The sequence below is a fragment of the Notolabrus celidotus genome, chromosome 7 (assembly GCF_009762535.1).
Source record: "Notolabrus celidotus isolate fNotCel1 chromosome 7, fNotCel1.pri, whole genome shotgun sequence".
Classification (NCBI taxonomy): Eukaryota; Metazoa; Chordata; class Actinopteri; order Labriformes; family Labridae; genus Notolabrus; species Notolabrus celidotus.
Genome location: NC_048278.1, coordinates 22,869,819 through 22,881,073, shown reverse-complemented (window position 1 = coordinate 22,881,073; position 11,255 = coordinate 22,869,819). Strand labels below are relative to the sequence as shown.

General features: G+C 38.0%; 1 protein-coding gene across 1 annotated transcript; it reads right to left on the bottom strand.

The window, feature by feature from the left end:
* Positions 1 to 2,493: 2,493 nt before the first annotated feature.
* myoz2b (myozenin 2b) lies at positions 2,494 to 5,462 on the bottom strand. Its single transcript, XM_034688559.1, has 5 exons — positions 5,372 to 5,462; positions 4,364 to 4,530; positions 3,929 to 4,022; positions 3,105 to 3,267; positions 2,494 to 3,034 (listed from the first exon to the last, which is right to left on the bottom strand). Exons 1-5 carry the CDS (start codon positions 5,451 to 5,453, stop codon positions 2,809 to 2,811), a joined length of 732 nt encoding a protein of 243 aa, XP_034544450.1. The 5' UTR covers positions 5,454 to 5,462; the 3' UTR covers positions 2,494 to 2,808.
* Positions 5,463 to 11,255: the final 5,793 nt, after the last annotated feature.

Sequence of the window (11,255 nt, the reverse complement as noted above, 5' to 3'; positions counted from 1 at the left end):
GAGCTCAGTCAGCACAAATGTCACTCAGTAAATGGTCATCCTCTACAAACAAACTCATCCAAAAGAGTACACCAGTAAATGAAGATGCACACAGAAAAATCTAAAAAAGAGCTTCACATTCATATATCAAATGCAGGATGAAATGAGTAATTTAATGACGCAGCAAATCCAACACAATGTTTAGAATCCACATGCCACATGAAAAGTGTTGATCAGCTACATCTCTCACTTCTTTCAATAATATTTTTTTTTTTTTACTTTTTTTACTCTCCCCCCCCCCCCCCCCCCTCTCTCTCTCTCTCTCTCTCTCTCTCTCTCTCTCTCTCTCTCTTTCTCTCTCTCTCTCTCTCTCTCTCTCTCTGTGTGTGTGTGTGTGTGTATGCCTGCACGTGTCTGTGTGTAATGTGTGAAATGTGTGTGCACAGGGCTCAAGCAAGGCTGTGAAAAACAGTGTAACTCAATCTCCAGAGTTGTTACACTGTGAAGTCCCCCTGAATTTGAGTCCAAGAATGAAATCTGTTTGAGAATATTAACCAAGAGCTTTTTACAATAATAGAGAAAAAAAAGAGTGATACTCAGCAACTGTGTCTGCAGAAAGTATAAAAAATTAAATAAAAGGCTCAGCTTTGAATTTCTTTGAACTCTACTCAGTGATGTATAAAGTATGGTCCATGTGCTGTGTACAGCTGGACATGTGTGTATGCAGTTTAACTCTGTATAGCCTGTCTGTGATTCTGTCTTGGCTCCAGCAATAGCACTGAAACCTCCCCAGAGACATATGAAGCATTTTGGTATTATTTATAAGAAAAAAAAAAGGCTGAAGGGAAAAAAGACATATCATTTCTTGCTCTGAATGTTGCACTGCTAACTTTGGTTCAGATGAGCTGTCAAACTCAACTGTTCTTGAGGTTATTTTTGGATCTGTTTTTTGGATCTGTTTTGTTCTTTCTTTCTTTTTTTCAGACTGCAGTGTGTAGTGGTTCAAACTTCCTGAAATAGTGACTTAGATAGACTCCCAGCAGAACCTAAAAGTCTCCTCTTCTTAGGCCCAAATCAGGCCATGCAGTAGTTTATTTATTCATATGATTATCAAGGGTCAGTCTCGTTAGACACACTTAACGTGTTAAAATAGGTTTTCCGTCTTCTATACAGATACAATGCACAGATTCAGATTCAGACTCTTAGTTTTTCTCTCACATACCAGTTCCTGTGCTTTAGCTATTGTCAGGACTAGATACTTGTTTTGATAATAACTTATTAAGCAATAATAAGAGACTTGATTGTAATTGGCATGACGCTTCTGGAAGTGCTGAAGGAAGTTGTTTGTGATGCTATGCATTTGATGACAGCACACTCCCTGGAACAAAGCGGCTGTGGACATATCAAGTCTCCAGAAAGTTGTTGGCATAGCAGGGAGAAAATACCTTAGAGAAGCTGACATGGTGGGACTGAGCTGCTCCATCTTTCATTAGCAAAACGACCATTGAGTGGACAACATTTTACCCTTATATAGTTTCTCCAGTTACTTATATTCTCAGGCATTGATGAGGAAATTTGCAAAAGAAAATAAATATAGAAAAAATGAAAAACAACTTGCACTTCTCATTGGATGGATTATTATATTCCATTGTGTGGTGACCATTTTATTTGACCAACGTGAAAATTCTCCTGATAACAGGATTTGGGGGAAATCATGTTTTAAGTCATGTGTGTTCCTACCACATTTTTCTCTCCAATATTACTCCTTTTCTGTTCTCTAGAAATCTAGAGGTCATGCGTTATGCCTCTAAACTGTCACAGAAAAAAAAGTGCCGTACATAGAGAAATGGAGCTTGAAAGTTTTCACTTTATGAGCTCAATATCCCTCACAAAGATGCAGAGATTTTTTTTCTTTTTTTGCAGTCATACACAGTATTTCTACAGTTGATTGTAATGTAACAATACAAAGCAAAGTGAAACTTTTCCTTTAGAAATATTTGTTTCCAAACTAGGCAAGCATCAAGGCAGGCACGATTACTTCCACAGTGTGTTTTATTTATCTGTGGGGGTGTTGGCTTATTGCTTTGAAGGGCAAGAAATAAGTCATGGCTCTTCGGTTAAACTGATGTTGCCTCAAGATGCTAAAATATTTCATAATTGTATTTCTTTTTCATCAGCTAACAATAAAACCACCCACATACCTCCTTTGTTCTGGATGTGGGAAATTGAGATAAAAGAGCTTTTACAGCACTGTATTGAAAATCTTTGGATCTGTATATTTAAAGCTCATTTTTTATCATCTTATTTCACAGCTTGATTTATCTTTTTTATGTACAGCAGTGATTGCCTTTACATTAAGTTAGCATTAAGATAAGATCCTTATCTATTAATGTTTTATGATATCATACTTTATAGACACCATACAAACATAACTTACTGTAACTTCCTTTATGTCCCAGTTGTGTGCCATCCATAAATAGGCTTCATTCTTTATTTACATTACACATTCATCAATTCATTTGAACATCATTAAAATTTACAGGTTTGCTTTCAGTGTCACTTGAAACTGCTAGACTGTTTGAGTTATGTATAGACCATTTCTTTTGCTATTTACATGAAGTTCTAATACAGTTTATTCTAGTGATCACTAAACACTCTAGTCAACAAATGCATCAAACATTTTTTTGTCCATTGAATTGCAGAAATCCAAAATCTTGGACTTACAGTAGATGTGACCGTGCTACTCATTGACCTTTTGTTGTTGTTGACAGAGCCAACAAACTACAGCAGACATCATTTTGCCAGAATACAAACACAAAGTCAGACCATCTACAGGTCATCAGACTCAGGGACTTGAATGGGCTCCAGGGTAATTGTGGGGAGGATCAGATGGGTGCCCTCAGATATCCATCCCTGGGCTGACCTGTTGAAGGTGGGACGCTTGACCCCTGGGTCCTGGAGCTCTGGGTAACTGGGCGGGTTCAGGTCCACCTCAGGTAGCTTGAATGTGATCCCTCTGGGAGCTTGGCCAAAGCCACCATATGGAGTGGCGACCCTATAACAATATTAGAAGTGAATCTCTTTTTCATACTCTGATCTAGCTCTCTTCAATGTAAATTTCTCACCTGTTGAAGCATTTGTACTGAGCCAGGTCTTCTCGTGGGTCTGGTGCTGACATTGTCAGTTTGAGGGTTTCTGCGAGATCGGGGTCGCTGAGGATCGCCTGATCCCATGGTGAGTGATAGGACTTGGGCATCCCTGAGGCGTTTAACTTGTCTGCAGTGTTGTCTGTCAATGCGCAAACAAAGAGAGATGCCATAAAAAAACATGTCACTAATAGATAGTATTGTGCAACAAAAGGATCTAACAGTTTGGTTTGCAGTTAAGGGTAAACGCTGAGCTGTTTTCTTTTTTTTTTGTAGGCTTTAGAGTGGATAGGATTATGAATAGAAACTGTGCTTAGAGAACACTTACAGGCGGACTGAGATGTCCATCATTGGGATCTAAGACCTTAAAATAGCACATAGTTGTAGCGTGCACTCACCATATAATGTGTCGACATGCAACGGCACCCTACTGGAGCATTTTAGAATACAGGGCACAAGGCTCTGACTGCTATTCAAGTATAATACAATATAAATAAAACACATAAAGCTTCCCAGGTTCTATGAAAAAATCATTGTTACATATATGGCTTCTAGCTTACTAGCTGCTACAAGGGAACACCAGCTGTTGTGACTGTATAATACCAGCAGTCATTATTATGACAGTGTTACATAACCTCATAGCACATAGCAGCTTCATTTTTCTGACAGTGTAACAGAGATGATGTAGAAATCATTTATTTAATTATAAGTTTGTTAGTATTTAAATGTTGACTAATGTTGAAAGTGATAACACCGCATTATGGATTTAACAGCCCTCCTTTCAGACTGATCAACATGGTTACCTGAATCAGTGTTTGCTGTATCTGCAGTATTTCCATCAGCTGGAGCATCTACTGTGATCTCCACAGTGCTTGCATTTTCAGTTAAAACATCGTTCTGCAAACAGAAAGCAAAATACAAAAGTTGAGTTGAATCCTCATCTGAGCTACAATAAACATTCAGTTGGCTCATCTACTTTGTAACTGCTGTCGTCTCTCATGCACTCACAAACACACAGACACATATCATCAGGCACTGATAAGTGAAGCAGGGTGCAGCTCTTCACCAAGTGCATGAGCAGCCTCTCTGAAGATTTGGCTGGAGGAAACCAAAGGCACGAGGCACATGTCTGTGTTATCATCCATGTGTTGTGACACTTTTTTTTATAGCATATTTCCTGATAAATGTCTTCCCTAAAAAAAAAAACAGAGGCTGAGTAACCTGACATGTTGACTTACCCTTAGCTGTGCGTTTGCCTCATTCTGGATACTTTCAAATGTGTATTTCTCAGATCTCCTCTGGCGCATTTTGAAAAGCCGGGACCCTCTGTTGGATAGCAACGATAACTCCTCTAACATTATATCCTTGGGAGTGCTGAGCTTCTTTCCGAGATCCATTACGTCCCCTGACAGACAAGAACAAAAACATTAAAAATGTAGTGGAAAAAATATATATATTTAATTGCTTCATTTCTGACAATGGTGAGCCACAGTGGCACAATCATGGATATGTAGTCTTTCAGACGGGTTCTGTGTGCTACATGGTTTCTTAATGAAATTTCTGTGGCATGTTATGGTAAACTTATTTTATTGATTAAGCACCGCGGAATCTGTCTAGCCCTGCCACTTTTAATGCATCAAGTGATAATATCCTTACAGGATGCATATTCTTAGATACATTTTATAAGATTAAGTTTTCACAGCCTAACTTTGGAAGAACGGGAGGGAATGATAGCAACAGTATTTTTACCCAGAGCCCTGCTTGTGGGTTAATCCAGCCCTGGTTTTAGATCTGCAAAGAGCCGGATAGAAAATAGAAATATAAATGCCCCTGGATATAATCCTCAACTGACAAGCTTCGGGAGTGTCTATAAAATACATAAAAGGAATTAAAAAATTCACATTTTCCATGTTCTAAGCCCTGTCATTGGACATGAGTTATCATTGTACTTGAGAATGAGTTTTTGGATGTACAGGATGCTTCCTCATCCACCACTACAAACGGTATGTACCCCAGCTGTCACGGACCGTCACATAACAAACAGCTACACAGTTGGCCCACACTGCTTCCCTCCCCTCTCCAGAAATAGACTTTTGAAAGGACAACGACAAAGGATCAGCCACTATAGGTACTAAATCATTCCATTAGCTTATTTGTGGAGGAGCTGGAGATCTGCCCTGACATTTTGAACCCTGATCAAAATGAAAACTCTCTTGCAGCAGTGATCCTCAAAACTCAAGTCATACCATTGGTACCATGGACCTCCCGACAAATAGCTGCTGCATGCTTCTTCCTCTCTCCAGTTGGCATTGTACAGAATTGTGACATTGTGGCTTTGGCAAGGTTGGCAGGAGTACTGGAAACACATACAGGACACAGGATGTAGTCGTTCTGCCCAAGGTATTAAAAAATGAGTTTGAATTCCCGATAGAACATCAATGCACCGGTATCCTGTATGTTGCTGTTTGGTGTGTAAGTGTCATCATTCAAAAATCATCAGCGAAAACAACAGTACTTTTGACGTAAATCAGACAGAGAGGCAAAGTACAAAGTTACATAGCTAACTTGTACAACTCACTTTTTTAGAGTCCATTAAATCTGCTGCATCTCCCATGTCTGACAGCATTTATAGTTACCTCTCAAACAAATCTGCCATATCAGTGTTTGCCATGTTACAGTAATCTCTGCAGAGGTTACGGTCATTAGATTACAATATATTACATAATCCCAAATCCCCATTGTGCCGACATGAGTCCCGCACATGTAATTCTTAAATCTGTCCCCGTCACTGGATCCATTTCTTAGTAAGTTAATGTTAGTGGAATCTCCTCTCCATGCTGTCACAGAATAAATCACCATTGTTAAGATCAAGGCTGAATATTGTGTTTCCAGTTAGTATGTGTAGCTGCAGACAATACATGTCTAGCACAATGCAAAATATAGTCCTCAGAATAACTGTGTGGCATTTGCAGTGGTCGCTGCAATCACATTTTTTTTGTGTCAAATGCAGATCATCATACTTGATAGTGTGACTTTAAATATACTTCTTTTTTTCTAAAGTAACTTTAAATAAATTACTTACAGAAAATTTTTAAATGTAGTTTTTCAGTTTAAAATTCTCAATTTATGTTGGACTATTTCAAAATTATTTCTATGCAAATTAAACAGAGAAAAGGTTTTGAATCTTTTTCAATAGATAAGTCTTTTAAACAGCTAGATATATTTTAACACAGTTTAGCAACACTCAATTTAACATTTTAAAGTACATTCAGCATTATTTGAATAAAACAGATAATTTCAAAATTCACCCTGAAGACATGTATCCCTACCTGTGATGGTATCCCTAGTCTGCAACCTGTATCCTTGAAGAGGAGACACAGAGGCTCAGGGGTCAACCTACAGTAGGAAGTTTGATCTTCCCTGATCTTCACACTCCCGGACACTAAAGCCAAACTGTGAGTGTGTCTCTCTGTGTCTGTTGTGAATGGAATGCAGCTTACATCAATAGGCTAAATTTAACTTGTCAAACACTCAAAACCACTCTCTAACACCATGGGGCAAGGATAGCTACCACAGAAAAAGAGAGAGAAAGGGGAGAGAGGGCGAGGAGGAGGGGATGGTCAACATACATGTTGTGTGTGGTGTTCTTTAAGGCAACAGCCCCCCTCCAGAGACATGCTTCCGTCCACGTGCCTAGTCCTTATAGTGGGCATGTCTCTCTGTGAGTTGATGTTACCTCTGAGGCTTTAAGTCAGGGTGGAGGTTAAAGCTGGGCACAGCTGCCTCAAATATTTGTAGCCTTCTCTTCAAACTTAGTTGTGCTATTGTTATTACCCACAACTAAAGACTTTGGATAATGATATGCAGATCTGGGTGCTGGTTTTGCTCAGTGCTAAAATGCCCCAGTATAGAGACGCTGATTCCTCATGGCACTGGCCACAGGCTCAACTCTGACCCTCGGCCTTTGAGTGTATGTCATCACCATTATCTCTTGCCCATATTTCCCAAGTCAATGGACTTTCTACATACAGATCTGTGTGGGAAAGGAGTTAAAGAGCAGTGTGGTCTCATCGCTGGGATGGTAGGCAGCCAAAACCATTTTTATACAGCAGTATCAAGGTCATCGCTCTGGCTGCAAAAGGTGTCATCGTACTACAGACATACTGAACACTTAATCTTGTGTAATAAAATAAACTGGTAAGTGAGAGAGGTTTCTGACGTAATCTTAAAGATACACTCTTGAAAATCTCAATTTCAATGACTTAACACCACTTATAAGAGGTCGCCTGCATCTTGCAATGCCAGCAGACAAATGAAATTAAGTTTCTGCTGCATTAGCGTAGCCTCACTGAGGAAAAAAAACCCTGCAGAATGATTGAAAACTTATATCTGTGTCTTGCTGTGATTTCTCCTGGGAATATTCCCACCAACATCAGTTTTTAACACTGTAAATGTATGCTCTCTCAACAGCAGGCCAAAGGATCAAGTACCACTGTTTTAATTAATTTAGCTTTATATAATTAATGAAAAGACTTAATTTAAATGAAACACTCTTTGAGATTATTACCTTAAAATGTTGTGATGTCATTTTTTAAAATTGAAAACAAGCATTACTTTTGTAAAACAGATGCTGTATTTGACTAGGTAAGATTTTGGAAACACTTTGAAAGACTAAGTTAACTGAATGCTGTTTTTGCATTAAAAATCATGTATTTGTCACGTTATTGCATTATGTCAATCGACCAACTATAGGGTGGGAGCTGAAAGGAAAAAAACTTAAAACACATGAAGGTTTTAATTTTTTTTTATTTTTCATCTGGTGTTTTAAAGGTGCAAAAACAACAATTCACCAAAGAAAACCATGAAACAAAGGTTAAAGGCCACAAAAACTTAACCTGAAAAGCAACACACATGGTAACAAATATCATATTGAAACCCTGGCACTCAATGGCAGAAACTGATTTTGTTTACCCACAAACACCTAATAGTGCATAATATCAAAGGTTTGATACTTCCTGAATGCATACATCCAAGATACATACTTCATTACTTTAATATCAAAATATATCCATTGCAAAATAATCCATATTCCTCATTTTGAAATACAGTGCATCATTTTTCATTATTATGAATTAAATCAGTTATATGGTTATTAAAATTGAGCTGTTGTCATGAAAAGCATGTGCAGCTTCTCTTTTCTCACTGTGAGAGAAAAGAGAGTTAAATATGATGAGTTGTATTTGCAAAATTATTATATTAAATATTGAGAAGTGATAGAATTTGTTACACTGGAAAAGTGGACACAAAGTCAAAACGAGCTTTAAAGCTATAGCCAGGCTACAAAACTAAAAAGCCACACACACACGCTATTTTGTTAAGTGCCACATTTCTCACAATATATTTAAATGTATCTCAGTATTGCTAACGTTACTAGAAACACCATTCCACTGAAAAATCTACCACACACTCCTCCACACATTCAGTTTAGCTCTAAAAAAAAATTTTGCAAAACCCTCAATATGCTTTTCTGGTGGTCCATTTCTATACTTAATTCAGTCTGTAAAAAAACACTTTATAATAAAGAGTAAAATGATTCTGATACCATCAAAGTATGCCCGGTGCTCAGCATGGTAACATCACAGCTGCAACATATCACAATAACTACAGTAAGTTACGTTGTGCCTCTAAAACCTTGTGACAACTTGTAGTACCATGAAGACGGAAACCAATCACTCCCATCAACACTAAAAGACAGATTAAATAATTGTCATAAATGTGCTCTAATCTCAGACCTTTTTGATAACTTGAAACATGTCAACAAGAACCTTCATTTGTAATGTTCCTTAAACTTACATGATCCTCTAAACCATATATTAACAATGTTAAAATTATTCTTTTGATCTGTTGTATGTGACTTCACGTCGGACACTATGCAGATTGATGGTACTGCACTGCTGTAGACTGGGGAATGTACTTAGTTGGACTTGCTCATTGCCCCACGTATCCGATACCCGCCCTGCTGGCAAGCCTGAGAGACTGGGCAGGTCTGAAGGGAGGCCCATAGAAGGCTGGTTTCACAGGTGAAAATGTCCTGCTCATAACTGGTGCCTGAAAATCTGGGGCTGCATGATAATGACCCTTTCTGACAGCTGCAGGATCAAGGGACACCCTGCGCTTCCATTCATCTGGAGGCTCTGGCAGATTTTTGCACTGCCCTGCAGCTTTTACATTAGAGGCAACCGATGATGTGAAGCTCTGATACAGAAAGGCCTCATCCACTGAGCCAAGGGGACTCCTGGATGCTGCCTCCCACGGAGTTGGCGCCTTGTAGACTCTTTCTTGACAGGATGTTCGCCTCTGGGTACGTGAGCATGATGACTGGGCTCGAGGTGTGTTCTCAGGCGACAGAAAGCTGGGAGGCTGCAACAAATTTGTTTGTTTGGGCAGGCTCAGAGAGCGGCTTCTTTCAAATCCCTGAGAAAAAAAAGCAAATAAAGGTTGATAGCTGAAGACTAAGCTGTGGACTTTGCTGCCACCCTCTGGCTTTAAGGAGACCTGGACAGCAGACTACCATCTTGCTATTTTTTGATTAATATAAATACTAACAAAATAATTATATTTTTTTTCATGACATAAACTTCCAATCGCATAAAGAAACACTACTAAATAAATAAAAAATAAGAAAGAGGCTCTGAAGATGAAAAACTGTCTCTATACCTACTTCTTAGGTACGTTTTAGAATTTCAGGTTTGTTGCCCACTAAAATGTTGATTTTTGTATACCCTAAGAGATTTTGAGTGATATACAGTAGGCAAAGATTAGATCTTGTCTAAATTACTTGAAATGTCATTAGAGACATTTTCTCATAGTTAATAATAAAGCTTAAAAACTTACCTGCTGTTGTTCTTAAATAGACACACAGTTACAGCTTAAACTCAAAACACATTTAAAAGATCATCAAAATCTGTAGGATTTTTTGGATTAGCCCTCTGGGTGTTTGTAGGGCAATAATAAAGTTATACTAAGCTATTCTATATACATAACTCACTGTACAAAAAAAGAATGATTCAAGTTTTTTTTTTTAACTCACTGGTGAACCAAACCTGCTACTCAAGAGGTCAATAGTGGCTATACACACCCATACAACTGTGATGACACTGAATCAGCCTAAGGAAGTGAAATCAACAGTGTGAGTTTACTATGCTTGTACAGGGTCTCAGATGTTAGAACTATGGATGAAAATGTGACTGAAATGCTCTCTGCATTGTGTTCCCATGCCCATACAAACACCTGAGAACTTAAAATAATACCTGTAACCCAATAAAACAAGTAGTTAAACTATATTTTGCTGCTGCTTTGTAGTAGTTAAACAAATTGTATTAGCGTTGTATTTTAAGTAGTACAAATACGATTTTGTCTTTTTTGTGTAGTTGATTCCTGAGACTACAAACCATTTTTGGACCATAAAGAAAAGCAACATCTCTTTAATATCTATTGATTGTATTATATTTTGTGTCTATTTCAATCACACGTGTACATGTGTAATTTGACCACATTTTTTCTTCTAAAAATAGTTTGATCTAGCTTATTTATAATTGTATTAATATCCTAGACTAAACATAATTTTTCTGAAGATCAACTTCTTCCAATTACAAGTTATTGGCAGCTTGTAAAGTTATTCTTTGAAAAGCAGCTTTGCTAACGCTGACACCTTATAAGCAGTATACTTAAAACTACAAAACAGAGTTGCGTTTGTATAATGATGTACCAGAGAAAAAGATACTTTAATGTTTTCACATGTGCCTTACTGTGTACTGCTGGGAAGAAACTAGAAAAGCGGATATCCATAATATAGACAATCAGCACTTCCTACACCATTTAGTTAAAATCTCCTGAGGGCAAAGGTCATAGTCCCAATATTTGCGTATTCAGATATAGGGGTGCACTGATAAACAAAGCACATTATTCCATGAGGGTGAATCGTGAAGTCATACTTGTGAGTGACACTGAGAACCTTCAGCAAAGCCACATTTGACCATTTTATGTGCCAATAAAGTTGTTAAACTTGGAGAACTGATCTTGCTGAAGGTACAGTAGCACTGAGGAAATTATTTGTGTGAAATGGTGAGA

Excerpts from the sequence above, each read along its gene's own strand:
- myoz2b (XM_034688559.1), bottom strand. The coding sequence starts at position 5,453 with ATGTCACAATTCTGTACAATGCCAACTGGAGAGAGGAAGAAGCATGCA. Across the intron at positions 4,023-4,363 it reads AGGCAAACGCACAGCTAAGG|AACGATGTTTTAACTGAAAA; the intron begins GTAAGTCAACAT and ends TTCTGTTTGCAG. Across the intron at positions 3,268-3,928 it reads TACAGCAAACACTGATTCAG|ACAACACTGCAGACAAGTTA; the intron begins GTAACCATGTTG and ends GCGCATTGACAG.